At 38.8% G+C, this 27,797-nt stretch overlaps 3 protein-coding genes across 13 annotated transcripts in view; 1 reads left to right on the top strand and 2 right to left on the bottom strand.

The window, feature by feature from the left end:
- camkk1 (calcium/calmodulin dependent protein kinase kinase 1) overlaps window positions 1-4,008 on the top strand; it is a 64,960-nt gene extending 60,952 nt beyond the window's left edge. For both annotated transcript variants that reach the window (XM_023342605.1, XM_023342604.1), the window contains one exon: window positions 547-4,008. In XM_023342605.1, coding sequence (XP_023198373.1) covers window positions 547-619 — 73 coding nt within the window. In that variant the 3' untranslated portion in view covers window positions 620-4,008. The remainder of the gene's footprint in view (window positions 1-546) is intronic.
- An 803-nt stretch (window positions 4,009-4,811) lies between these two features.
- On the bottom strand, window positions 4,812-27,285 carry p2rx1 (purinergic receptor P2X 1). 10 transcript variants are annotated; one of them, XM_023342608.1, is made up of 14 exons: window positions 26,938-27,285; window positions 19,148-19,292; window positions 15,343-15,414; window positions 14,946-15,015; window positions 13,858-13,945; window positions 13,504-13,584; window positions 10,204-10,345; window positions 9,912-10,057; window positions 8,747-8,837; window positions 8,585-8,665; window positions 8,392-8,487; window positions 6,569-6,658; window positions 6,396-6,434; window positions 4,812-6,311 (listed from the first exon to the last, which is right to left on the bottom strand). In XM_023342608.1, exons 1-14 carry the CDS (start codon window positions 27,072-27,074, stop codon window positions 6,306-6,308), a joined length of 1,284 nt encoding a protein of 427 aa, XP_023198376.1. In that variant the 5' UTR covers window positions 27,075-27,285; the 3' UTR covers window positions 4,812-6,305. The 10 variants fall into 10 exon arrangements, with proteins under 10 accessions (XP_023198376.1, XP_023198377.1, XP_023198378.1 ...); XM_023342609.1 differs by having other exon boundaries at window positions 6,396-6,431; XM_023342610.1 differs by having other exon boundaries at window positions 4,812-6,314; window positions 14,958-15,015.
- LOC111610110 lies at window positions 10,352-13,494 on the bottom strand. The gene is made up of 2 exons (XM_023342617.1): window positions 12,877-13,494; window positions 10,352-12,329 (listed from the first exon to the last, which is right to left on the bottom strand). Exon 2 carries the CDS (start codon window positions 12,321-12,323, stop codon window positions 11,361-11,363), a length of 963 nt encoding a protein of 320 aa, XP_023198385.1. The 5' UTR covers window positions 12,324-12,329; window positions 12,877-13,494; the 3' UTR covers window positions 10,352-11,360.
- Window positions 27,286-27,797: the final 512 nt, after the last annotated feature.

Genomic DNA, 27,797 nt, shown 5'->3' with positions numbered 1-27,797 from the left:
TTCAGCGAGATATAAGATATAATCTGCCAGGTTAACATACACAATCTCATGTATGTTTCTGAAAATCTGCTTGCAGTCTAGTTTTGTAAGAGTTTGTGTTTTGGCAGTGTTGCGCTGGGTTTTATGTCAAGTGATCAGAGTAAACAAAAAAAATTAAGCCACACTCTTAAGATTTTTAATAAAAACTAATAAAAAAGTGTAATTTTCCAGCAATGTGATCTTTGTCCACTATTTTGTTTGGTCCATCATATCACAAAACTGACATCTTCGGTTGCAAGGTGACATAAGGTGGAAAACGATGACATGGGATGTGAATGGTTTTGCAGTTGCTTCTCTCCAGCTGTCATCTCAGAGATGCTTCTGTCCTGTTCCTGCAGACCACCTCCATCATTCTGCTGCAGCTGCTTCTCTGTCCCCTCTCTCTTTGTGTCTGCAGAGGCTGGAATCATAAGCTTTGTGGGTGGGGGGGGGGGTTCATATAGACCGCTCCACATCAGAGGCACAGGATCCCCTGCTGATCTCTCTCCTCTCTGTCTCTTTGTTTAGAAAGAGCAGCGCGGGGGACGGGCCCAGAGAAGGAGAGCTGGAGGACCTCCACGAAGACGAGCCTTTCTCTTGAGGCGCGACGGGAAGCCGAGCTTTCTGCTTTGACCACTGTGCGCTCCACGCCTTCACCCAGCTCCAATCAGTGCCACAGTAAACCGTGTAAATAAATGGATCTATAAATGTGAAATATCGCTCGCAGATGCTAACGCTAACTTGGCTTGATTTTAGAAAATTCTTCATTTTCTTCTGTTCATTCTGGATTTCTGAGCTCAACAGCTTACAGGTGACACCGCTGACCCAGTGAGAACAGCTTTTTTCTCACTGGGTCCACTTGGTTTGCACACTAAAGTAAAAAAAAAAAAAAAAAAAGGAAATCTTTCTTTATTTCCATGCATGCTCATTATCAGATCATCTACAGGATCTACTCAACAGTTTCTCTCTGACTAGCATGTTAACCATACTGGTTCGTCTCTTCAGTGAACTACAGGGCTTCTGACTGCTGATCAGTCTTTTTAATTTTAGAGCCTGATTCCTTGTTCCTGTCGCAGCCCTTTTTTTTCTCACACCGGTGCCGTCGGTAACGTTTACAAGGAAGGCAGTGTGAAAAGCCTCCGTTCTGCCTTCATGGACCAGCTCTACAACGTCGAGCAGAAAGGACGTTGGCTTTGCTATGCATGCACACATTTTGAATGGCACTGCCCCCTGCTGTCTGACATCAAGTGACTCCAGTGTTGGCAGGTTAGTTCACGCTTCTGCTCCTACTCTGCGATTATCACTGCTGTCAAACACAATCTCTGCTTTTAATGTAAATAACAGAGAGGACTTTTAAAATGCGGCATTCTGAACGGTGGATAGAAACGCAGACGAGAACTCCTGGAGTGTTATCAAAACTGTAAATATATGATACATACATATATGGAAATTTGTTTGCGTTTTTGCTCAGGATTTTTTTTTTCCACTGGACATTCAGTGAAGGGCATTTTTTGTTTAACGTTAATTAAAAAAAAAGGGAAGCAAGTCACCTTCAGGTTCAACAGTTTGTATGCAAATGGTTAAACGTGTGCCAGTTCATTAAGATTCTTTTTTGTATTTGCTAAGAAAAAAAGAAAAACAAAAAAATTATCTGTACATGCATCACCAGATCATTCTGAGGTTCCGAGAAAAATATGTTGCTTTGTCATTTTCAAAAACTGTTCCCTTACTGAACTGCTTGGCTGACCTTTGAAAAAAAAAAATGTCATAAACCATAACAGAGAGAGATGAGTGAAGGTCGTGAGCTTTACGGCCTCATAAAGCGTGACAGAAGAGGAAATGCACAGATTTTTTCATAAGTAAAGTTCACAGTTACTCAGAACAGTTGGCACCGACTCAGAAACCGACACTTGTAGTTTACTCAGTCTCTGCGGACTCAGCTGTACAGTAGGGATGTCCTAATCCAATCCCTCGATCGGCTCTGAGTACCAATCTATTTTTATAACACCTGCATCAGTCCCAAACTAAAATAAACCCCCAACAGCTGTCGGAGTCTTATGCTGCAGCCCAATGAAACGAGCAGCTGCAATTTGCAAACCCAGTTTTTAAAGTTTTATTTTAGTGCGAAAGGCTTGTGGGAAAAAAAACCCTTGTTCTATACTTTGGGTGACAGAAAAATGTCTTGCCTGGCCACCCCATTGATACACCGCTCAGGCATGTGTAAGAGATACTACAGAGCAATCGTCTTTAATCAAGACATAAATGTAAAACCCAATAACTAATAAATATGAATATAAAATTATAAAGAAATTATAGCCGTTTGTCTGAAGCTAATCTGTTCACTTCAAAAACCCCTTGTTCTATACTTTAAACATTACTTTGTTCATCTAAAAAAAATCAGGGTATTCTGTAACAATTAAGTATTTTTCACTCTATCTTAACTTATGCCATGAAAGAGAGACTGTAATGTTTGTTGGGGTTTCCTTTGTGTTTCAGTCATGACCCGCCCCGTCCTCAGGAGAGAGAGCAGCACAAAAAGCAGCTGAAACACCAGTTATTAAATTTTTTGACATTAAAAAAATAGGTTTATAAAGCAGGAGAACTGTTTCTCAAAGTTTTGGCTGTAGATATTTAACCAGAAAAGCATTGAAATATGTTACTAGACAAATCATATCAAGCATGCTAGCGTTAGCCTTGCTCTTGAGCTAATTGCTCCACAGGGCAGCACCGTCAGCACGAGCAAGATGCATTTGAGTCGGATACGTTTCTTAGTAACAAATGATAAATATTTACACATATTAGGTGATTCTTTGTCAGATGATTTTAGTAGCCCTTCGGAACCAAGCTAAGCTCGCCGGAGCAGCATATTGAGACTGGGATAGTATTTCAGTCGCTGTGAGTTAAAACCGATTCACTGTCAATTTTTAAATGACTCATCAGTTTCTGGGACAAAAGATCCATATCGAGACATCCCTCTTGCATCGTTTGGGTATTTCTTTCATTTCACTGGACAGATTTCAAGCAATTCCGTATAAGAATAAAACTCTTTCCAGGCCAGAACCATCTAATATCCAGTGCAGCCCTTCGCGTTCCTCCATCTTGACCTCAGAAATCTGCATTAATGAAAACAGAGGACACACACTGTAAGTGATTTCTGTACTTTTATGCTCAAGGGTTTACACAGATTTTAAAGACACTCCATTTTATCACAAAGCGGGTAATGGAGAATGTATAATGTGTTTGCAGTTTTGACCTTTAATTTGAGTTTGTGTGTCTGCTTGCAGGGTGTCCTCTATAGAAGGGCTCTTGAAACCAAAAAGTGTGACCAGCTGTGATGTATTTGCTTGTATTTATTTGCTTTTAAGATTCACATCATTCTTTTATATTTTGTACATTTCTCTAAATCTGCAGTAGTATGTTTCTATGCAGACTGCTGTGAAATTGTCCACACATTTTTGACTTGTTGCACTGCCAGAGATCACTCATGTTGCTTTCTCTTGAATCTATATTTTAGTAGAACGGAAACACAGCTCACATTGAAACGAAATGATTGCACTTTGAAACACACAGCTTCGTCTACAGGCTGCCATTTTATACAGTTGCCATTATGTACAGTTTCCGAGCTGATGGTTCACCTGTAAAAGACCATATTTACTGTGCTTTTTTCTGCGATCAGTCTGCATGTCGCAATTATGTCATCTACTGTTTGAGAAAATTTGGCAAACTGCTTTTTCTTTGTGTCAAAACAACGTAGAGCAAAAACACTGCATTTTAACTGCTGTTTTTAATGTGTATGTTCATATTAGGGAAAAAGGTGAATGTTGTAAAACAAGGGCAAACTTTTATTTATTTATTTTTTTGTCTTTCCTGCTGAAATGCCAATTAAAACATAGAGCAGGGTGCAGAGTACAGGAGCAGCCAGAGGGGGCAGCATTGAGTTTGGGATCTTCTTCTGTGATTGAATCCAAATACAGCATTTTTTTAACATGACTCTGAGATGTACTGCTTCGTTTATTTCACCTCCTGCATTCCTTGTTCACCATCTTGTCTGAAGCTACAGATTAATCCAAGAGGAGTCGAGCCAAATTAACCATTTAAAAACAACTTAAGTATTAAAGGTGTCAAGAGAACACCATTTTAAAACGATGAAAACCATCATCCCTTTTATTTACGCAGAAGCTGATGAGTATTTACACAAGAAATGGAGATGGAAGGCAGTGCGGCCTCAATACTTTTCCTGTGTTGAACACAAACTCAGAATGGAAGACGTAAAAATCTAGAAAATCTTCATGTGAAGCACAATAAAACTTTACCTTTTTCAATAAATTTACCTTTATTTCAATTACTCTGACAGTGACGCTTTATGGGGTTCCTTAGGATTTGTTTCACACAGGAAGACCATTGGTGGCGCACTGACTAAAAAAATCAATTCCCATTGCAATTATTGGTATTATGATAATGTATATTTAAAGGAATACACTAACAATACAAATTGGGGAGTTTGGGAACTCTGGTGTTTATCTTAAAGGAACAGCTTTGTTTGTTTTTTGTTATATAAAGCTGTTAACATTAAGGGTTCCGTTATCCATAATGGAGAGAAATTATATAGAAAGAGCTGCTAATGGCTAGTCAGATGGGCACCAAAGTTGCAGCTGAAATGTTCTATATAAAACAACTCAAACTAAAAATACTACATCCATGAGTTGCATCATATTCAAATCTATATTTTGAAGATACAACTGTTTTCTGATCATCTTTGACCCACCAGAAAAGCACAGGAAGCAGATGTATTGCAGCCATATTCCATCTAAGCTAATTACCATTTTTTAAGTGTATAAGTTTTAATATTTGCTAGCATAGCAATGTATCCCACAGGTATGAACAGTTTCCGTATGAATTGTTTCATTTGCTTAAATCAGCTAAATAAATGTGACTGTTTTAAGTGATGCTCTTTGTGTACATGAGCCACTTTTCACAGTTTAAACTAAAACCTCTTAATGCACTGGCTTGTAATAAGAAGAAAAGAATAAAGAATTTTTAAAAAGCTGCATTTTAATTACAAATGTGCACAAAACTTTGTTGATATTCCACTAGTGTTGAAATAACACAATTTCGCAATTGCTGCATTTTCATTAAATAAACACAATTAAGATCACATATAAATAAGTTTCTTCACCCGATAAGTCATTAAAAAAAACATGCTGTGCTGTCATCCTCCTACTTCCTGTTGTCTTTTCTGCCCGTGATGACATCCGGTTATTGATCACGTTACTTATGTAATGTGAAAAATGTTTCCATCCCAGTTTTGCGAAACTCACTAATTTTTGTAATTCCAATTTGCGCAATAGTTGATGGAAGCGCAGCATGCGAGTCATTAAATCTGAATTGTACTCATTCCTTTCTCACTTACTACAAACTGACTACAGTATGACATATTTCTAAAACAAGTAAGGGAGCTGGCGCTTAAAACGTCACAGAACTTTAAGGAAAATCCAAACTATCCCTTTAACATCTTTGTTGCTGTCCTGCTGTGACTGCAGTCTGTGCCTGCTCTCTGTTTGATGTCGGGCTCACATCTGAATGTACTCACTCCAATAAATGGAAGCATGGCACATCCCCATGGAATGCAGTTACAATGTAAATATGTACCAATATAAACAAGCTATTTTTTTTGCATGCTTTTTGTACTCAACAGTAAAACATTAAAAGTATTCTCGAAACACCCGAACGTTTGCCTGTTGCTGTATGAGTAAAGCAAAAAAGCACAACGGTTGAAGAACTTGTTTAATTTAGTTCAACTCTTCGTCACATGTGTACACATGGGATGGATCGCTGTGGCGGCAAATGCAAACACAAGTTTGGTCTGTTTTTTTATGTGGAGTGACGGGGACTCTGACGGAGGTGATGAACGATTTGTCCACACAGAACACCAACGTACCACATCTTCTTCTCTCAACCGTTTGTTTGCAGACATGATTAGAGTTGTGGAGGTTACACCCTTCTTGGGAACAACAAACACCAAAAAAAATAAAAAATACACATACAGCTTGGAAATAGATGCCTCGACATTGAACGTTAATGATTGCAGCCAGTCATGTTGGCTTTTTGAGTGGGAGGAGGTCTCTGGTTGAAGATGCTGCTGAGGATCAGTGAGAAACAATGTCTTTTATTTTCTCAGAGGTCCATCCAGAGTTGGTGTGCGTGTGTTTTCCTCCGTTTCCCATGATGTTGTTTCTGTGCAGTTCACTTTATGAAGCAGCTTGCACGCTGCCTTCGTTGCTCCCAGATCACTTCTGCTAAAGAGTGGAAGGGGAAAGACCTCAGCGATCAACAAGGCTTTATTTTTCCCTACAGTCTATAATCCTCATTTCAGATACCTCAGCCTCTGTGGATCCTGCCTCTGAATCAGGATCCTGCTGGACAAAAGCAAAACAACAGAACAAGGAACTATTTAGATCTCTACTGTGAGCCTCGTCATTGCTACCTTTACAGAATACATCTGGAAATCAACAGAATCTGCTCTGATGTCCTGGTTTCACCTTGCACTCACATTGGGCTTGTCTTCGTCTTGAACTTGTCTTGAATTTGCTTCAAGGGTGTAATAGGCGTTAGAGTCTAAATCAATAGACTCATTGTCCTGCTGTAAATACAAAACGTTCTGCCTGTTTTAGTGGTGCGACTTCAGGGTAGAGCAGGGGTGGGCAACTCCAGGCCTCGAGGGCCATTCTCCTGCAACTTTTAGATGTATCTCTACTTCAACACACCTGAGTCAAATAATGAGGTCATTAGCAGGACTCTGGAGAACTTGACTGCACTTAGGAGGTGATTCCGCTATTGGATTTGCAGGACACCGGCCCTCGAGAACCAGGATTGCCCCTGAGGTAGAGGATAGTTTTTATACTATTGATGAGGCTTTTGGATGGGTGGGAGAGGAGAGCTCTTCAGGTGGGATCAAGCTTAGGGATAGTGGATGCTTGTGTGGGGGAAGACTTGCGGTTAGGGGAGGTTTTCATGCGAGTACCATGTCTGATAACTGGTTGTGCTTTATATAACGCATGCGGCTCTCTAGCTCTAGCGGTCTCCGATGTTAAGAACCAACAGCAATAACCTGTTGCCCTTAATCTGATGGATGGATACATGACATTATGACCATAGTAGAATATTTGCTCCCCTTTTGGTGGTAAAAAACAATCCCTGACATGGATTCCACAAAACCCCTAAAGGTGCACTGTGATATCTACACAGCTGCAAGCAGTAGATTCAACTATCAACAATCTCACATACTGTTGATTGGGTTGACATTTGTGGAACTAACTACTCGGCCAAGTCAACATGTCAAACCATTTTTGGTTTGAGATGAAATACACCGCTCCCAGTCAAAAACAACCAGTCAGGAGGAGGGTCTTAGCGCTGTCACTCATGCTTGTGTTTTCACATCTCAATGGCAGAGAAACAACTTACCGTTACAGGAGATCTGTGTATCTGCCGTCATTGGTGCTTATGCTAACTAGCCTGAGCATTCCTGACAGACTATACTATTGGGGAGAAGCTGTAGTAGTCTATCACAGCGCAAGGGAGACTGGGGAAGAGAAGTTGTGAGCAGTGCCTATGCAATGATTGGCAGCGCCAAGGCCCTCCTTCTGGCTCTGATTGGTTGTTTCAAGTTGGCACTGGGAAAAGGCAGAGGATCTCAATTTTTTTTCACAGATAATCATTCTCATGCCATACTGTCGTGACAGTATTAACCAATATGTACAGAATATCTTTTATAAAAGTTACATACTGTAGCTTTAATCGATGTCTAATTTATTCCATCCACTTACAGGAGCCATAAAAAGAGCTCACCAGGGTTAATCTCAGTGGTCATAATGTTATGCTTGATCAGTGTATGTGACACTCAACAGCCAAAAGGTGAAAGGTGTTAGGTGATGTTGGGAATGAATAATTCTGTTTTCCTCCGTCTCTTTTAGCTGTTTGCATGCTTGCACACACACACGCTCACACACCCCTGCACACGCATAAACAGAGCTTAAGTTAAGGGAAATAACACACTGGGGACCGCCCTCTTAAGAGCGTAGCTTAGATAGAGGCCTATAAAAGGAATTAGAAACTGTAGTTAGGTGCCATTTTGCTGTGTTCTCCCATAAGGAAAGAATGACAACGGGCCAACGCTGCATTTTAGTCTTAATAAATGGAATTCATGAATTTAACTCACTGATTCTTCTTGAACCTCAAACTTTACGAACCTAGCTGAAGAAAGGATCGTCTCCAACAGTGAAAAGAATTAGCCGTTAGAACTTCCCAACAAGGGCTGGTGTGAGTAACAGTCTCTCTGCTGCCATCTTGTGTTTAAAGTAAAGAAACAGAACTTACCTGTGTTTGTGTGTCTGTATATTTGAACTTCATGTTCTTATAAAACTCCCTTTTTGGTAGCAAGTAAAGCAGCACCAAGTCACAAACAACAGTTGCCTGCAGATAAAGAGAAAAAAAAAAATTTTTAGATTGTGAGTGACTCTTATTGTTGATGGATACTTTATTAATGTGGAATATAATCCAAGCAACATACCACTCCAAAAATCCCCACGCCTGAGCCTATTGCTGTGAGTGTTGGGATTATGTCAAATTTTCTTGCCTTTAAAGGACACAGCTCCAGTCATACAATAATTTTTTTAAATGATTTATTAATGCTAAATTCATATCAATGAAAATAAATATTTATTTTACTCACCAGTGACTTCACAATGACATCAAACCTGATGCCAAAAACTTTAAGGAGGGTTCTCTTGGGAATTTTATCCTCCATATAATGCTTTGCATACCTGTAAACAATCACAAGGACTGTCAGAATAAGACCTCACTGCTTCTACTTCATCTCATAGGCGTCGACTGAAAAATATAAGGATGTATAAATAGTACCCTTGCAACCAATAGAGCCTTAATAGAGCACGAGAGAAGCCGCAGAACAAAATGAAGCATTCTAAACGAATAAGGAATACAAATCAATGTGTTAAACTGCCCGAGACAAGCAAACATCATAAAGTTCAAACTAAACACATCTGAGGCAGAATAACATCAGGAGTAAACAATGACTTAAGTCCAGTCAATAAAATGAGCAGTTGGTGATGGAAAAACAAGGTTCATCTAATTGAATATTTGAAAAAAAAAACCCTCCTTTTTCCTAGAATAAAATAAAAATCCTAGAACCTACCAGACAACAGGCTGGTACACCTGTTGTACTATTAAATATTAGTAGTTTTATATAAATACATATAAAAAAGTACAATGTCATTGCAGAGTTGACTTCTTTAAACTAGCTTGAGTTTCTAATATTAGCTTGATTAGCATTACTGTCTGTTCCCCCAGAGAGTCCTGGTCCTAATTCTGGGATTAAAAAAAGTTGCCACCAATTCTAAATCCAGAATGTTCCATAAATAACAGAGGAATCAGAAAACATGTTTTGTGTATGTTTAACCTTCCTGTTATCTGCTGAAAGTAGCTTTAGATATTGTTTCATAATCTATCCACGCTCTGAACTTCTTCACAATGTTTTCCCTGACCTGCCACTTGTGTTCCTTCAGTCCTCATGATGCTGTTTATTGACTAATGAAACAAACTACTTATTTTTGGCGTGTCCGGATAAATTAGGAAAAATACAAAATGCCTACTAAATAAAATCACCTCAAAATGACTAAGTAATTCACTGTAGTTTGAGGATCTAACTTGCACAAATGCAAAAAAAAGTTTAAGATGTGTGACTACCTGTGAAAGGTAAGCAAATACACAGAGACTTAATTATTTTTTTAAATATCAAAATTGCATATCTCTAGATGAAATAACTGTCATCTGAAGTCTCCAAAACTGACATAAATTTGCTACTCAGTGTATTCTATCACCTGAAGTTATACCCAACCGACGCACTGGCGCTATCTGTCTCACTTGGGTTTCCATAGAGACCGTGAAAGTTGTACTCTGGCTTACAGTGTTTTACATCGACGTCGAAGTTACATGTCCAGTCGACGACAATGCCAATAGCCCCTCCCTGTCAAGCAGACAAAAAATGTAAACATCCATAATCAGACAATACATCTGCAGCTGTGATTTCACAAAACATAAACCTGCTTCATCACAACTAAATAACGCAGAATCATTATCAATTAATGCAGAGATACTTTGCTGGAAACTTACCTCTTGGGCTAATTTTTCAAAGCTGAAGCCAGACAGTTTAACTATATCTCCCAGTTTGAATATTGGACAGAGCGGTTCTTTCTTTGGATGGAAAAGGCATTTGCCGATGTAGTTACTATCAATTCCCTCCACCAAGTTACTCCTGCGAACAGTTCAAGTATCAGTAAAAACAGCTTTTCATAAAAGCCACTTCAGCTTGGTCGTATGCATTCATGAACTGAAAACGTTTTATAATTACAGTAATTTTACAGAATTAAACCACTAATGAACTATTCACACATTTCAGTGATTCTTGAGATAAGGGACAAAATGGTTTTAAAATTCTTCCACCAAAAATGTTATTTATTCCTGAAGTTATGTATTCATACATGACAAATAATGTTTTGGGAATGTAAATATGTTCAGGTGCAGGCTCCCAGCTGCAGCATTTTCTTTTAAATTACATTTTTACTGGATCTGACTGAGAAATTTGTCAACACCATCAGACAAAAATAAATTGGTATAAAATTATTTTTTAATGAACTTATGACTGATATTTTTACTCTCTGTGGTGTCTTAATTATTTTAATTATGTCCATGTTTTTTAAATTAATCATACCACAATTTAAACATTTATTTAGTCTGTATTTAATTACTCCAGTTCAATTGATACAAAAAACAATTTTGAAAGTAATCACCACAATGAACAGTGTCATTTATTAGTAAAAAAACACATATGCACCAAATACATGAATTCAGACATTTCACAAACAAATGCCTATCAAGAAACAAAATAAATATTATTTTAAACAAAATGCAACATAAACTACATCTGACAGAGTTGACGGCACATGACGGTGTTGACACAAAACTGATGGTGGTGACAAACTAGTAAGTAAAAAGAAAACACTGAACTTGAAATGACATTTAAGAAGAATTAAATGCTGAAATGTTGTAGAATGTGAAGATATGAAGAAAAAATGTGAAATAACCATATTTAGATTTCAAGGAACATCTAAATTTTTGAGAATGTACCTTTGTCACTGAAGTCATCAACCAGGACGATTTTCAATCAAAATGTAAAAGATGAATACAAACAAAAATATACACGACAGAACTTTTTGAAATATATTGTGAACTAATTCATATCTTTCTAAATCGCTTAAAAGTCAGAATATTTAATCCCCAGGCAATAGACGTGTCACATATTCTCCTTCAATAAAATCCATAACAGCTGGTGAAATGCGGTATACACCCCTGGTGCTGCTTGTGCGGACTGGTGAGGATGGTTTTCTCAGCCTAACTAGGACATCCGAAAATGGCACAAAGCAGATATCCCGACGACCTTGTTTTTGCTTGAAGCTAAGAGTTGGTCCATGAGGATGAAAAAATTCCACTTGTACATCTTCGTGCTCTTTGTCAATTTGTAAGGCTTTAGCCAGCCACCATTTTCCATCATACATCACAACAAGCCAGTCTTCACTTTGGACATCACAAGGATCTATCAGGGTTGTTGTTCCTTTAGGTGTCTTGCTCGGCTCCTTCTCCATTTCCTCCATCAGCATTTCCAGAGGATTTTGAACTTTAGCAGTGGTTGAACTTTCATGGACATCTGGGTCCTGTGTTGTGTTGCCAAAAGAGTGAATGGTGGGACTGAAGCACTTGCAAATCTGTGGCTCTCCGCAAAAACATGAAAGGAACCTACAATGGATGACATTCCCCTGAGCTAGCACTTGGTGAATGTTTCTTGTTCCTGGAATTGATTTCAGGGTTTGCAGGAGGAGAGAGTCATAAGACTGAAAATCTTCATTTGTCACAAATTGCAGCTTGACACCACTTAAGCTGTTGGACACCTTGTCAAAGAATAATTTTGCAGAGCCTTCCTTTGCTCTGTTTCTGCGTTCTCTTGCCTCCTTTTGTTTTTGCTTCCAAAGTCTTCTCTTACGTCTCTTATCTCTTTCACCCAGATTATTGATATGTTTTATTTTTCCCTCTTCCACTCTCTGTCTCCATCTTTTCCTTTCCTTTCTTAAAAACTCTTCCTTCAGCTCAGGCTGGCTATTTATTTTTTCTCTCCTTCTTTTCTGATACTCCCTGTTCCTTCTCTTGCGCTCCTCCACTGACAGCTTTTCTCTGGCCATTGTAGCCTGAAATATAGGCAATTATCATCAGTACACTGCTTGTCATGGGATAAACATACCCTCCCTTACAAAATAAACTACATCTTATTAATTTTAAAGGACTAATAAAATTGTATTAAATTTAAACCATTAAACTTTACAAGTTGCTGAAAATAATCAGAAACATTTTTAAAAAGAAATACATGATGAATGTGAAGTGCTGTCAATTATGTAAAATACAGTAAAATGAATTAACTGCACACTTAAGTGACATTTGTCAACACCATCACTAAGAGAGTCAACACCGTCAGTTAAAAAATCTGATGGAGTTGACATCTGACGGAGTTGACAAAACGCCATGCTAACTTCATTTATATGATGATATTCTGAAGGAGGCCATATTGTAGCTCATCAGTTCTTTTAAATCCTTAAAATATACTAAAATTAAGCATTTATTTAACAAAATTTCATCAAAATTTTGAAAAATGTTACTTATGGTGTTGACACTTTATGGTTGTGACAAACAACTTAGGAATAAAAAAGAAGAAAAAACAAAAGAATAATATAAGCTTACCAGAGCTGCTTATCCCCCCCAAGCACAGGAAGAGAAAGGAAGTGGTCATGGGGTCCTCAGAATTTCTGGTGCCCTTCAATAATGCCTGATTTTTTTCACATTCTTTCTATGTCTGACGGTGTTGACAAAAACTGAGGACACAATTTCAATTGAATTTGAAAATACATTAAATGACTTTTAATTGCATTCATTGATAGTTATGAAGTTAGTTGTTTGAATACTTATAAAATAATATATTATGACAACTAAATATAATTATTTTAGTTCTTTTAAACTATGATAATGTATTGAGTTCTACACCAGGACAAGGGTTTTTACAGACACCATTCACCTACTACAATGTTTAAAATAAAAAAATATTCAGCAAACACCAGGAAAACATACATTGTTGTGCTCAGATGACCCAGGTTAGTTTAGTCAGATATTTAAAATATATATATTTGGTGTATATTTTATTCAAATTTTGTACTTTATCCATGGAACCTGTTTTGTCCCTATTCTCAAGAATCACTGATTTATCAGAGCTCAATTAGGATTTTTCAATAGTTGTAGATAAGCCTGTTGATTGTTAATATTGAATTAGAAGTAAGTTTTGTTGTCTAGTTTTTATTTGGTGTGAGCCTTCACCTGGTGACGCCAAATAAAGGGAAGGTTACAGAGTTTTTGATGAAAAGCGTGTAGTTTTCTGCGGATATCAGAAGAGGAGGACTGTAAAAGAAAAAGAAAAGAAAATTAGACAGTGTTTCTGCTGTTTTAAAAAATATATATATTTAAAACATCTTTTTATTTCAGTTCAATTATGAGGAGGAATTGCTTAAGCACAAATTGAATCAGGGATCATAACTCATACTTAGCTTCAAACATTAGCTGAATAGACTGATATGTTCATAATGAAATTAAACATTTTCTTTATACTGACACTTCTTTTACAGTTTGCAGCATTATAAACTGTCACAGGATAAGATCGCAGATCCCACGTACTTCGGAATAGTGTGGTCATCCTCAATTGGGCACCATGCTAGCACCTCACAGGTTTGTGTTTTGTTGACACAGACTCCAGTCATTTGTCCTTAAAATGGGAACATGTGAAATCTCATCATCAAGACAGAATTTCGAATTGGAACAAGAATGGGGCAAAAAGTACATCTCACGCTCTGAGAGGCAGCATCTAACAGAAACGGATGTCACTTTTGACATTAAAGTGTTTTAAAAACATCCTCTGCCTCCGCACTTCTCCTTATCTCTGATTAACATCAGCAGCGGCAAAGCGGGACATGAAAGTGAAGCAGAGCAAATGCTGAAGTAGATGTTTTTCTTTATCTTGCCCCTGATTCTGATATGTAAATATAAAACTTCTGTGCACGCGATTGGTTCGCGGCAATCTCGTCCTCTCATCCGGAGAAACGTGCAGACATTTCAATGGCAGGCACGCGAGGAGCAATCGCTGACCTTTGGCTGAAACTCACCGACCTGTTTGGCCACAGGGGCCCGTTCCCGTAAGCTTATACATTTCCACCAGCCTGTCACCTCTAAAGGTACTTTGCCACCTCAAAGTGAATTTGATGGGTCTGAAGAGGACAAATCTAAAGCTTTGCTCTTATTGAAGTCGATGTGGGACGAGGAGAAGTGGAAAGACTCCGAAATAAAAAGCTGGAGACTGACAAAGAAGAATACGTTTACGTAACCGTTGTTTGGACCCATCAACGGTGCTCTCATGTTCTGTCCCGTTGCTGTCATGCAATGAGACAGCTCAGACGCAGAGCCTTAATCCGGTGTCTGTTCGCTTTAGGTCGGGGTTTTAGGTCACAATATAAGCAAATACACCAAATGTTTGGTTGCTAAGGCTTGGAGTGTTGGTTTCAACCCCATGGCCCCATGACCCCTGCCACTCTGCTTCTGGCAGTTACTGGAAGCCCCTTCCTAGATCGCAAATACTCAGTAGACATCAGACTTTGCCGTCCTCCAAGGATCACTAAGCAATGTGTTTTCAGATGCAAAATCAAAACGCGATACCGTGAGGCCACCGAGGCTTGATTGGAGCTCCGCATAGATGGTTACTCAGACTTTACCGTGTCCCGTACGTTTGAAACTCCCTCCTACGCAGTCTGCGTTTGATGTGCAGTCGTGCATCCCTTTAAGCTGTAAGGGAACAAGAGAATGGGGTCAGTTTGCATATAACATGTTGGAATGTAAACAGACAGCCAATGAAGAAGAAAACAGAGCAACACCGTTGGGTTAAAATGATCTCCCGTACTGTGCAGCCTGTTAGTGTTGCATCGTACTGAAGCCATTAGGTTTACACGGGTATTTCCTGCTACACAACAACAACACAAATGACCAATTACAGAAACAGTCTTGGAATGAGACACGATTCAGGCTTTCTTTTACTATTTATGGCAGTGTGTAGGACAGACCAATGGCAGCAGGTGGGACAGTAGCAAGAAAGAAGGGAGGCTTAGCACATACCTCTGGGCATTTTCCCATCTTCTGACCTTCGGTAATGATGTAGTTAGTCATCACTACGAAAGATGAGTCTCCCTAAAAGTTCAAAAAGAGTCACAAAACATTAATAAAATATTTCATGTGAAGGTATATCTGCCATTATACTGCAGAATAAAGAATGCAGTCAAGATATCGCCTGAAGTGTTCACAACCCTTGAATGCATATTGACATCCATTGGGGATTGTTTGTGATAGACCAACACAAAATGGCACAACTCTTGAGTTGCAGAGATCCGCGGTTTGCATGAAGAAAGCCAAAATTAATCTTGTGTCCAGTTTTCTACAAGCCACATAGGAGACATAGCAAACATGTAAGGGAAGAACATGATCTGATCATATGGGAAATATTTGCAAATATGGGCTAAAATCTCAGCTTGTAAATGTGCAAAACTAGTAGAAACACACTAAAGCACTTTCAGCTGTAATTACCTCAAGGTATAGTCTATAAAGTATTGACTTAAAGGCACTTTCATGTCAAATCCATGCCACACTTTCCAGATTTTGAGAAAAGACTTTAAATCATACGATCTTTTCAGGCCACTTCACCTCTGGTGTTTGTTTTCCTTGTATTAGATGAGGAGATTTTTAGTTAGGTCCAACATGAACAGTGTAAACCTGAACAAACTTGACAGATCTTCATCTCACATCTTGTTGAGAAATTTGACAGTTTAACATTTTTATTTGAATACTTTCAAACAATATTCAAAACAACTTCAGGCTACAATGGACACAAGGAGCTTATACATTTGTTAAAGTCTCCAACTGATTTTACATTGGACAAATATTCTCCTAGTCAACAGACTGTACTCTTGAAATCAGCCAAATGTTTATGATTATGAAACTGAAACTTGCAAACGTGAATGAATTCAGTTTCCTGTTAGGAGTGCACGCAGCAGACCTTGAGGAAAATCACTGCAGACTTCCTTCTTCTTACTGTGAGATCTGAATGGAAACAAAAACTACGGTTCTCTTTTGAGAACCTTCATGATGAAGTGTTAAGAAACGACATGGCAACACTCTTCCCCCCTCTCTCCAGTTTTCAGTGCCTGCTGACATCACAAGGTCAACTTTGGTGTGTTTGGTGAGTGCTGAGTCAGTGTGAAGAGATAAAGGAGAAATCCAAATGGGAACACAATGAGGGAGGGACCAGCAGACACAATGTGTCCATTCAGATTAACGAATCAGTGGCATAGCAAACTTTTCATCCATCCATCCATTTTCTGTACACCCTTGTCCCTAGTGGGGTCAAGAGGGGTGCTGGTGCCTATGTCCAACGAACGTTTCGGGCGAGAGGCGGGGTGCAAACTTTTCAAAATGTATTTATTTTATTATGTTGTATTGTTTTCTTAAATGCTACAATTTGTTTCATAATTTCTGCAACTTGATGTGGTTTCTTTTTTTTATTTGCTGGTTGTGACTGTTTTTTTTTTATTTCATCCAAGCAAATGCAGCATTTGCAAGGAAGACTCTGTGATTGGTTGGCAGTGTGGGTCAGTTGCATACACTTGAGTTGTACACCCCTCTTGCAGGCGGGGCAAGAGTGCGTGAGAGTAGAGTGCCTGTCAGAACTATTGAGCAAGAGTGTGTGAGATTTAAAAGCTCACACCATAAATTTTTGTTTGTTCACATGGATATGTGCGCTCATGTCACGCTCGGGTTGGTGGCACAAGTAGTGTTTTTGAGTAAAACTGCGGGAACGGGAGGGTTTCGAAACGCTTATGTAACCAAAGATGAATCGAGTTGAAACAAAAAAAAATACAAAAATGTAGCTGGATTTATTTTATACACATTAATAAAGTAATCTGCCAGAAAGATTTTTTCAACACATCAAAAATGAAGACCAAAAGGGAGAAACCGCTTCCTCCCCTCACAACACACACACGCACCATTTTCCTGACACATACTACATTGAGGGGACCCACTGCTCCTTGTGGGGACCGAAGCCTTGTCCCCACAAGGGGAAACTGTGTTTTTGGGTCAGGGGTTAGATTTAGGACTAAGCTGTGAATTGAGTTTTGGATAGGGTTAGGGTTAGGAATGTAATGGATAGGGTTAGGATAAGGGTTAGGAAAAGGTTAAGGTTTAGGCTGTAGAAATGAATAAAAGTCAATGGAAAGTCCTCATAAAGATAGCCACTCAAAGATGTGTGTGTGTGTGTGTGTCCCCACAAGGTATTGCAAACAAACGCACACACCATCTAAGCTAACTGGTGTTTCTCTCCATTCCAGTCTGTGATAAGGTTGTTTTCTAGCAATTTGATGTATCGGACTTCATCTCTTCCTGAACCTCTCTTCTGAATGAATCAAACATTTCCTTATATTTTATATAAGTATTTGGAAAATTCAAGTTATACCTCAAAAAGAATTAGTTTTCTTTTCAGAAAGAGAGAGAGAGAGAATCATTGACAGATGTTTTTGATAGAGTTGAGTCTTTAAGCAGTTTGAGAACCTGAGCACTCATTCTTAGTACAGTTCAAATTTAACCTGTATGTTTATGTTTATGTTTGTTTACTTTACTCACATTTTAATAGAAACACCTTAACATGATTTAAATTTAGATTTATATACAAAAACTTTAAGTGACTAGATTCAACATAACCTTTCAATCAATAGCCAAAGCCCATCATGATCCACCATTTTGGAAACCTTATGTAGCCCTGCGCTACATACGTGTGCTGAGTCTTAGTGAAACATTATCTTTACCTATCTATAGTAGTTTTTGCAACTATCATTTTTATTGCTTAGTTTTATTCTAAAGGTGATTTCAAGATCTCACAGTTGTAGTTTTGTGATCCCCAGTTGGTCCTGACTCCAAGAATTGATCAGAGAATTTGTTGATGCTAACAATTTCTAATTCAAACTATGCTATTCATGCTAATTACCAGTATAAAACCAGAGTTTAAAATTTGAAATCTGAAGTCAATTTCTGCCTTTCTATTAAAAGTAATGGTGAAACTTTGTTTTATATGGAGCCCTCTGTCACACACAGTGTGACATCACCTCTAATCCTCACAAAGGTCAAAGCTTTGTAAAGGGTTAGCAATTAGCTACAAAATTCTAAAAGTTGCCTCTCCAGTTTATTGCAACCTAAAGAATGACCATTTAAGAGTTCTTTTTTCCACACGTCATGCTGGAAATTGATTCCTACTTGATCAAAGCACACAAAAAAGATCTGTTCATCAAGTTGGTAGCATCTTGTTTGTGTGATACTTTTAAAAAATGTCCACACCCAAAACTCAAACCAAGCAACCTTTATGATGTCTTTATGTTTCTTTCCCACAGGTTATAATCCTGGGTTAGGTTTTAGGTCAACAAATGTAGTTAACTGCAGTGTAACTTTCAACTTGTTGTGTACTTAGTTCATGCACACAATATCATTAAAAAACAAACTTCTCAAACCGGGTGAGTACTAAATTTAAAGAGCTACTTTTTTGTCTGCGTATCATTTCAGTGTGTTCATAGATAGATAACAGAAATGTAAGCTGTTGTTTGACAGTTAGTATGACTTAAATTCTGTCATGCCTTAACTGATATGCAGTTTCCTTTTGAAAGCAAAGAGTGGTGACATTTATTTTCAGAGTCAGGCTGACTTTTCATCTGTGTGACAGTTTGATTTATGAACAATGCTGACTTCATCCCCTTCTGAGTGATTGTCCAAACAATGCTCCCTGACTTGTTCCAGGTTTAAAGCAAAAACTGGAGCGGTTTAGATAACTGGAACAGGCAGCGACTAAATGACCCGGCCGGGCTTCGGCTGACCGCTTACTGACCTGAGGAGGGAAGACGTAGTCGGCCACGTCCCAGACGGTCTCAATCCCGCTCACGTTAGTGTAGCCCACTCCCTTCATTTTGGTGAGCACGGAGCTCACTGCCGTGTCTGTGGACTGGTAGCCTTTCTCATAGATGAAGACCCACCTGTGAAAGACACATCAGTCCTGTCAGCACCTCAACCGCTTTCCAGCTCAATCCGTCCAACCAAAACCCAACAGCAAGGTTATATACAGGAGTGATTGAAGCATGACGCTCTGCACAGCCGGCAGCTCACTGTGGGTGAGCTAGTCCTCTCCAAAGAAAAGGACAAATCTGACAAGCTGTTTCTCAAAATGTAGACATCTACTAGCTTCAGTTGATGATTTAAAAGAAAAAGAAGAAGAAGAAGCATAAAGCATTCCAGGAAGCTGTTGAGCGAGTGCAAGTGGTTCATGCAGAAAGTGAACTTTGTCTCTGCAGAGATCAGAAAGGAGACCGTGCACATTGCTACATGTGGACACATGTGAAAACACAGATGCAAGAGTGCATTTTGGAAGATTGCTTACACGTAAAAGGAAATTAAGAAATTATTTGAACAATAAAGTAAATACACTCTCAGTATGTTTTTGTTCATGTTTAATTTTGCCTCATAATGGACCAGGTGAAGCTTGTAAAGTTAGATGGCAACCCTTGTTTAATTAAATCAAGCTAATTAGATTAAATGTCAAGTCACTATGGGTTTGATTATCTGCTGAAAATATATGCCTAGAATGCACATCACGTTAGAAAATGTCATGTAATGCCTTACTCTGATTTTCTGTAAAGAAAAACGCACAACATTGCTTTAAGAGGTCACAGTTTAGTCCTTGTAACGTCCGGGGTTGTTTTGAGTTGTTTTGGAGTTTGATTTATTGATTCTAGTTCCTTTGTCCCTTTCTTTCATTTGATCAGGCTTGTTTCTGTTTTACTTTAGTCAGGCCTTACTAAGTGATTCTGGTTGGAGCCACATCGTACTGAATACCGCCACCGCACACAGAGCTTGCCCAGACCGCGTTAGGCCGTGTTGGTTTAGATACAAATTGCTATTGACCAATTACTGCCCACTTGCAGTTCTTCAAGCTAGTCTATTGTCCCGCTTTCTTACACAAGCTCAAACATTCTTTAGGAAAGTTTTGTTAAACAGACATTAAGTTTGAGAGTTGAATCTTATTACACCAGTTGTATAACACTACAAAAATGCATTATATTTAAAGCTGGGGTATGGGACTTTTACAAAAAAAAATGTTTACCTATATTTTATTAAAACTCTCACCATGTTGTGATAGCTAATCGGTGAAAAAATCGATTTCGTCCACCTCCTCCCTGGGCCAAAAACAACCAATCAGAGCCAGGAGGAGGGTCTTAACCGTTACGAATCAATGCTGCTCAAAGTTTGTTTTTGTGTTTTTTACTTTATTTCAAACAAATAACATCAACATACATACTGATGTTAACTCAAAGACAAATATTAAAATATTATAATAATAAAAAACAAATAAAGAATAATTACAGACATTGAGGGTGTTGATGTTAAAGTCTAGAAAGACAAAAGTTAAATAAATATCTATACATTGGTAAAATAAAATGATGTGTACTTTTTCAGTTAGGTTTTCATAACAAAAAGTGTCAAAAATATATTCAAATACATGCGAACACACAAACAGCAAAAAGAACAATAAAAGCAACAAAAAAAGAAAAGAAAATAACAGAGGGATCTGCTTATGAGATGAAGTTACATTTTGGGAAAAGAGTTAAAGTTTTTACCAGTTTCTTATTATTAAAGGTAAGTTTTTCAACAGAGGCAATATACGTTTTTAAGTCAGTTTTTTGAAAATTATTAAGAGGGGATTTTTTCCACTCCATTTCATCCTGTGTACATAATATTTTGCTAGGATTATAATAAGATTCACTATATATATTTCATCTATAGAAAAAGTTTAATTGTTAAAGATGAGTAAAATATGTAAATTTGATAAAACAATATTTTTTCCTATTTTTTCTGTAAGGAGTTTTTGCACGCCTGATCAAAATATTGTAGTGTGAGAACATTCCACAAATAAATGTTCAATACTTTCGCCTTCTCACAGACAGAGAGCAGTTGTTGCTGACATCTGCAGAGAAGCAACAAATATTATTTTCAACTGGATAATATCTATGTAAAATCTTAAATAAAACTTCTTTGATCCTATTAGTAATTACATATTTATGAGGCAATAAAAAGATTGCACTCCACAATTTTTTGCTCAAATAATTTTACTTATGGGAGTGCAGAAAGTTTGTAAGTGAGTTCTGATAAACCCGTTTGTAAATTTCTTATTCATTATATTAGTTCCTTCAATTGGAATTGACTCATGAAGGTTTAGATCGTTTGGATGTATGGTTTGTGCTAGACAGAGCAAACTATGAGGAACAGCTGTAATGACCACTTCAAATTCTTTTTGAGACATCTCTCTGTCATTGTTGTTCATAAAATGGTATACCACTCACCATTTCTGTCAAGTAACTGATTTATCAAATTAATATCATTATCAACCCACTTATGAAGAAATAATGATTTGTTTTTATGTATTATCTAATCATTGTTCCATATGATGCAGTAATGAGGAGAGTAGTTGTGTTTATATAGAAGATTTCAACATAACAGAACCTGCTGATGAAATGTAGCTAATTTGACTGGAAGTTTTCCAACTGAGAAAGGACAACGCAATAAAACATTTAGACCCCCTAGTTTACTGAACAAATGATTTGGGAAAATATTCCACATGGGAAAAATCCATTTGGGAAAAATCCAACAGAATTTGGATTTTTTTTTTTTTTGAAATCTTTTAATCCAATTAATTTTTAACATTTGACAGTAAAAGTCCAAACATTTAAACCTCCTTCAGCTGAAGAGTTTGACAGAACAAATTTTTTTTATTTAATGGGCCTTATTTTTCCACATAAACTTGAAGAGAATTTTATCTAGATCAGAACAGAACGGTTTATTAACATCTAATGATGCGAAAGGATATGACGCCCTGGTTACCAATCTTTAAAAAGCCTGACCTGCCGATTTTGATTTTGGCTGATATGATTATTTTTTTTGTCTGCAATGTCGCTAAATATAGCAAGAAAGTCACTGAGTTGGCAACAGTGGGGTGAATATTGTTAACTGTAAACATTCAGACCTGACCTGGTGGGCCGGTCTCAGTCAAACCTCTCCTTGCAGAGCAGAAGAGGACAGAGTCTGATTTTTAAACCTTTGCTGACGAAGATAAGATTAGGGGATAAGATGGGCTTCACATGTAAGTATCGGCTGATCACCATCCACCAAAATGAAGGAAATCGGCGCTCAGAAATCAACTGGTCGATAAATCAGTTGGCCAATAAATGTATCCTGTATTCTATGTATAACATGTATATAATGTACACAGCACTGCCAGAGACGCAATAAGTTTATAGCAGGTGTGTGAATGATCTAATGATCGGACTGCTGATTGCAGCCAGTCCACAATGTTAGCAGAACTAGAGGGCCCCAAAACCAGATCTCGCTTAGGGCCCCATCGAGGTTTGGGCCGGCTCTGGTCTTTTCTATAACATTAGAGGTTCTTGAGATAATATAAAAGCATGGCTGCCGGTGCAGAAATCTTGTTTTTAACTGTTTATCCTTTCGCCTCTTTAATATGCAAAGTTTGTGCTGATGAAATCTTCTGTTGTCAAGGTTTCAGTATTAATGCCAGGATTTGAGGCGTTTATGATGATTCCTGGCATGTTGCAATGCTTTGTGTTTGCATAAGATCACCGAGAGGGACAGGCAACAGCTGGCGTGCCCTGGATATCAAGATATCATATCCACACAGAAATCCTCTGTCGAACATGTGGAGCTATTTTACGCTGGGTGTGAGGAGCAATTACCCACTGGCATGACGCCCACAGGACAACGTGTGTTTCATCACGGTGTTCATTTGTCTTCAGACAGTGGAGCGCTACAGACAAGCGTAATTCTGAGTACACCAAGAAAATAAGTTCAGCACAAAAGGCTATTAACAAGGAAAATGGGGGGGAAAATATACAAGCTAATGAACTAAATGAGTGTGGAAATAATAGATGGAGGCCGTGGAAAATGCTAATCTAATTGAGATTTGCGTTTGACGGACAGAGAACATAAATGCAATAAAGAAAGCTTCAAGATGTGTGGGAGCTTTTCTTCTAGCCAATCTGCAGCACTGAGATTAATCTTCCAATAGTGAGTAAGACTGATGAGAGAGCAAGAAAATATTGGATGCAAGCTAAAAAAAAAACAAACAAACAAAGATTGACTGACATTGGGTAACTACGACTGTTAATAGGACTTAAATAGATGGACAGCTCTCACACTGGATCTAAATTCAAGAGTTTCAGTCATAAAAGTGCCATAATACTCTGTAAAATGTCTGATTTGTCTTTGTGTGTCCATTGAAAATGGGACTAAAAATTAAAGTGGGAATAAAAAGCGGTAAAAAGAGAGATATTCACAAAAAGATGTATCGATTTGCTGATGATTTTTTTTGGCAACTTCTTGATATTTCTCATTTAAAAGTTGGCAGTGTGCAGAAATTCTTCATTTGTCTTATCACTCAGCAATCTGGCCACAAGCCAACAACATATTGTTTCTAACTCTCAGATTTCTACTGATTACTTGTTGAGGCTGACCTGAGGTTAATATGAACATGAACGTTCCTGACAAGACTGTGTTTGTCGGCCCCGGCGCCGCCCTGACCTGTTCTCTGGGCCGCTAAATTCTGAAGAGGAGATGCAGGACAGCTTTCTAATTACATCTTCTCTGTGGGACATCGCCGTTGGCTCTAATGTGGCCTGATAGGCTGCAAGAGGCTGGTGACAGAACTGGAATGAGGCATGGCCAGCCCGCGACACAGAAAAACCAAATTGAAACGGTTCCCCCTTTTTTTCACTCACCTTTCTACCGAGCTCACCTGTGAGCCAAAACTAGCTGTCATGTTTTAATAGTCATATATTCCTACATGGGCTGCACAGTGGCACGGTTGGTAGCACTGTTGCCTTGCAGCAAGAAGGTCCTGGGTTCAATTCCCGGCTGGGGTCTTTCTGCATGGAGTTTGCATGTTCTCCCTGTGCATGCGTGGGTTCTCTCCGGGTACTCTGGCTTCCTCCCACAGTCCAAAAACATGACTGTCAGATTAATTGTTCTCTCTCTAAATTCTCCCTAGGTGTGTGTGTGCATGTTTGTTTGTCCTGTATGTCTCTGTGTTGCCCTGCGACAGACTGGCGACCTGTCCAGGGTGAACCCTGCCTCTCGCCCGGAACGTAGCTGGAGATAGGCACCAGCAACCCTGGATATATTCCTACATGCCAAACCTCAATTTTGTGTAGTAGAGTAATAGAAAACCAACTAAACCAATTGTCATTTTATGCATGTTGCTGATTCTGTGGAATTAAATCATTAGTTGAAAGGGGCCTAGTCAAAACAGCAGTTTATGCATTCCCATAGAAAAACTGGTTTCAAACAGGTTGCCTTTACGCAACAATGAAGTCAGCAGCTGTTGCTTGTGCTGGTTTTAGTATAGATCTATTTGAAAAATTTGAGTAAAATAGGTCATTGTTTTAAAGCAATGAAGCGCAAACCCTGAGAAAAAACCTGGTCTTAGAGGAGGAAATCATATGAAGAAATACAGGAAATCTTCAGATAAACTGATCTAAGACGATGTCAAATTGAAATCTAAACGAGAAAGTTGATAAATAAAACAGAAAACCGTCGTTGGAACTAAAGCAGCAAAGACTATCAGGGTGAAAGAAGAATCTGTGTGAAACCGAGGTACGCCACAGTTTTACTGATGGAGAAACGACATGTAATGATAGATAAGCATGCCTCTTTTTTTATAACATGTATGTCTTTCTGAGAAATTGCTTAGGGTTTATTTCAAATGAAATGGATGTTGAGATGGAAAAGAAAGGAAGGTTCAAAGGGAAAGAGGGAGATAGAGGAGACAAAGAAGGATAGAGAGAACACAAGAGAACATCCTAGAAGTCTGCTTCTACACCTGCAGAAAGGAGAAACAGAATCTTGGTTCTCAGAAAAGCATGCCTTTAGTTACTCTGCTGCTCATTCTGCTTGGAATATTCACCAAAAAAAATTTAAAAAGGTTTGAACTTGTCTCATTTAAAACGTTTGTTTATTTCTCACGTAAAAGACAAAACGCATGTCTTGTAAAATAAACATCGCAGCTCATTACGACTGCTGACCCATTTTGCGAGGTCGGCCTTACAAGCTGTAACTAGGTAGGGCTAGCCAGAGTTGCTCCCACTTTCCCAGTGGGAAATGCAACTTAGGAGAGCATTCCAGTAGCTTTTTGCAACTGGTAAGTCATAATTTCCCAGTTATGACTAAAACTGGAATGCAGCATGAATACCAGGGAGTTTGCTGACTGGATAGAGAAACAGTGGTTGATTAGTAACTGGATTCAGCTTTGAGAGGAGGCCATACAGGTGGACTAACAGAGCGTGGGTCCAAGTCTGATCCAAAACCAGAAACGTGGAATGGCATCGTACCTCCGTTTTGGGAGAAACAGTTGGTTTAAAACATTTGGCTCTCCCAGAACTGTTCCTCCATTGCAACTGGAGCAGTTGGGCTTGTAAGAAGACAACAAGCAAAAAGCGTCTGACCCAACATAAAAATCAGCGCTTCTCTGATGGCAGTCAATTTTCCTCCACTGCATGGCGAAACAACAACAATCCATTCTAACGTCATGTGACGTCGGCAGTACCATATTTGAATACCAGATATTATCACGGACCTCCACATCTCCGGTTTCTAATATACACACGCAAATGCAAGTAAGAACATTTTCAAATCACCTTTTTTATTGGAGTTTTTATTAATACTTGTTTTAAAATTATATTAAACAGAGTTGAGGTGTGCATTGAAGATATAATTGCATAATTTTGGGGGGTTTTTCCAGATATCTGGCTATGTGTGGAAAAGGCTTGAGAAGAGAGAGATAAGGACCGGAGCTGGGAGTAAACATAAATCTGCTGCTAGGATTAAGAAGGTACACAAAATAGATGATACACTATAAAGTTGTAAATTCTGCAACAGGCCGTGTTACATCACTTTCTTTCAGAGTTTCATATTTGAGGACTGTCAACATCACCCTGAGCAGATAACAGGTCGGGAGTGTTTGGCAGCAAATTGTGCAGCGCTTGATCTTTATCCGTTGTAGCATATGCCTCAGTGTGGTTCATCACACTCGCTCCTGCAGGTTCTGCTGCTTAGATGCACAAACTACAAATAAAAACATATATTGTGCAAATGCTGTAAATGAGACAGGTGTATTTTGAGCTAGTAAGACCACATAGCTGGAAACAATAAGCCCATTAGAGCTACTTTAATAGACTCCTGCGTGTCAAAGCATGTTTGTGGAGGGTGGCTCAGGAAACATTAGTGAAGAAACGCGCACTTTTTTAATGTCTGGATTTGTAGGAGTGGACAGGAACTATCTGTCCTGTTCATCAGGATCTTCTGCCACGGCTGCCAGTCAAGGCTCTCCGATTGTTAAAGAGTGTTTGCTCTGTCAACAGGACGTGGTAAGCCAAAGTATATCGGTTTCCCACACAAACACTCGGTTCACTGCAAACAAAACCTCTCTGTTTCAGTCAATCTAGCGAGTCAGTCCCCCTACTTTCAAACCCAAAAGTAGAAGAAAAAATCCTCAGAGGTCATGACATCTTCACTGCTCTGATAAGCAAAGAGAAGAGGAGATGACTTTAAGTGTCTTACCCGATGATGTAAACCAGGACCCCCAGCTGGATGAGCCGGCACACCACTCCCACCCTCCTGTTCCTCACCAGCACCTGGCGAGGGGTCTCGTACTCGAAGAAGAAGTCAGACAGGGCGCTGGTGATTTGGTTCTTCATCTTTTCTCACCAGCTGACCCGCAGACAGGAGGGTCTTCTCCTGTCGCCTCAATCGCATATATGTATATAAAAGAGAAAGCAGAAAAAAAATATCCCTCTTTCTCTCACTCTGAGTCTGTGCCTCGGCTCCGGGCTTGCAGAGACACTCCTCTGCTAACGTCTGACACGCTTCATGAGATGAAGTAAAGAAAGTTCCTCCCTCCAGCTCGGCTCTGCCTCCCTCCCTCTCTACTCGCCGGGGTCACCGTCTCCTCAGACAGTTGTGTTTGATCATCTTTTTCCCCCCTTTTTTTGGGCATCTCTTGTTTTTTTTGTGCATCCTCTTAACACAACAAATAAATCAGTAGACATTTGTTTGACTTCTTCGAGTTAAGAGCAGTCTTTAGCTGTTGCGCTAAGAACCGGACCTCCTCCTTACTTAGAGCAATCAAACCTTATCATCTCCACCGAGAGGCTCTTCCTGCATGCAAGCCGGAGATAAACACAAACACAGCACGTGCATTTAAGCTTGTTTTCCGTTTCTCTTGTCACCATTTGCCAGAAGTTAAGCCTTCTTAAATTTTTATCTTCACTCTATGTGACTGTATATGTATGTGTCGGCGTGTGTGTGTGTTTAGGGGAGTGTTTCTCACTCAGCTTTACATTCCTTTTTCTTCAGGAGGTGCTTTGCATTCCTAATCTTCCCTCACAGGATGTGTGAAGTGGCAGCTTGGAATTATGCAA

The sequence above is a fragment of the Xiphophorus maculatus genome, chromosome 11, assembly GCF_002775205.1.
Source record: "Xiphophorus maculatus strain JP 163 A chromosome 11, X_maculatus-5.0-male, whole genome shotgun sequence".
Taxonomy (NCBI): domain Eukaryota; kingdom Metazoa; phylum Chordata; class Actinopteri; order Cyprinodontiformes; family Poeciliidae; genus Xiphophorus; species Xiphophorus maculatus.
This window is presented reverse-complemented; position numbering and strand designations above follow the sequence as displayed.